This window comes from Cynoglossus semilaevis, chromosome 15, assembly GCF_000523025.1.
Source record: "Cynoglossus semilaevis isolate Cse_v1.0 chromosome 15, Cse_v1.0, whole genome shotgun sequence".
NCBI classification, from domain to species: domain Eukaryota; kingdom Metazoa; phylum Chordata; class Actinopteri; order Pleuronectiformes; family Cynoglossidae; genus Cynoglossus; species Cynoglossus semilaevis.
In genome coordinates, this window is record NC_024321.1 from 19083858 (window position 1) to 19085368 (window position 1511).

Below are 1511 nucleotides of genomic sequence, written 5' to 3' on the forward strand. Positions count from 1 at the left end.
CCAAACACTCGACTCTTTTCCTTCCATTTCTTCCTACGTCCTCATTCAAGAAAAGCTACAGTCACAGGGTGAGAAGCTGAGAGTTAAAGGCATCAGGTGAAGACACCACTGGGTGAGGAGGGGGAGGAGGGGGAGGTGGGGGAGGAGGACTGGGATCTACGCCTGGACACGGTTGACTGTGCCTGTGGCAGCCAGAGGGTGTTTGACCTCCTGGTACCTCCTGGTACCTGTTGAGGTTACGCTTGTTTCAAGTCTTACAAAAACAAATTATCTGCAGTTATTCCCATTATTATTGGAAAGAATCTGAGACACGATATACTGAGGTGCCCCCCCCCCTGCCCCACTCAGAGAGGAGGGGTCAGGAGGTACTTCAGGGTCAGTTTTTTCTCACAGCCCTGATTATTCTGAACAGTGTTTTGATTGTTGTGAATGTTGTTGTTTTCACTCATTAACGCAGTAATGACACCAGCACTCGCCCAGTGGCAGCTCCGACAGGACAGGACAGGACAGGACAGGAGCACCTCGCTCTACTGCCGTGCACATCCACTCCTAAACACACGGATTTATGTGTTTGGCAGCGCGGTGGCTGTGGTGACGCCGCGGCCTGGCAGGGCTGCCCGCCCATCTGCCCTCTGTCGTGGCTAGACGCCCTCGTGTGTGTGTGTGTGTGTGTGCAGCCACACCGTCTCTGAGTCATGATACTGACACATGAACACGGGTTTGTCTTCAGAAATAATCCCAGAAATCCGACCTGTGATTTGGTCAAATGTTGACCTTTTCTATAATCTGAGTCTCTCAGTCAGATTACACACAGATTTGTGTGATTCAATCTCCCAGGAGACCTGTGGCCTCACGTCGGTTAATCACCGCTCTCCCCCTCTCTCCCCCTCTCTCCCCCGCTCTCCCCCAGTCATAACTGTGCTCTTCTCTCTTTTCATGCCAGGGCAGAAACGAGACTCCGACCTCTTCCTTCCTGGATCAGTGAATCCTGTCTTTGACAGGGTTAAATCTTAATAATCCCACCAATCAAAAGGTTAACCCTCCCCCCGACCTTCACCCGCTTCATAACACAGCGTTTCCTCCTCACATCAGTCGACCTGTCAGTGCTCAGCAGCTTCATGTTTCTCTGGTCAAAACTGGGTTTTACTGCAGTTACATGGTTGAACAAAACTGCAGTATTTCTCTGAGCCTATAGTATCGCAGTACATGGTATCGTGACACGTCATTGGTTACTAGCTTCGTTAGAAATCAGATTTCTGACGTCATGTTTCCCAGCTCCTCCCACTGCTGCGGTCTCAAACAGAGTGAAGATGGTTTCACACTGGTGACGGTGCAGTATTGTGACATTCAGATGAACTGCAGTACATTGACGTCACCAGTACTACTACAGTACAGAGTACAGTCGGTGGTACCTGTGTAGATGAAGCGTCCAGGTGTGCCTTTGCAGAACTGTTTCGATTTGTAGGACAGCGTGACTTCCACCACCCCGGGGATGTGTCTGGGCGGAGTCT

General features: G+C 50.7%; 1 protein-coding gene across 1 annotated transcript in view; it reads right to left on the reverse strand.

The window, feature by feature from the left end:
* Nucleotides 1-1511, reverse strand: part of ebf1a (EBF transcription factor 1a) — a 48376-nt gene that overhangs the window by 15029 nt on the left and 31836 nt on the right. Inside the window, exon 11 of the mRNA XM_025063374.1 lies at nucleotides 1413-1509. Coding sequence (XP_024919142.1) covers nucleotides 1413-1509 — 97 coding nt within the window. The remainder of the gene's footprint in view (nucleotides 1-1412; nucleotides 1510-1511) is intronic.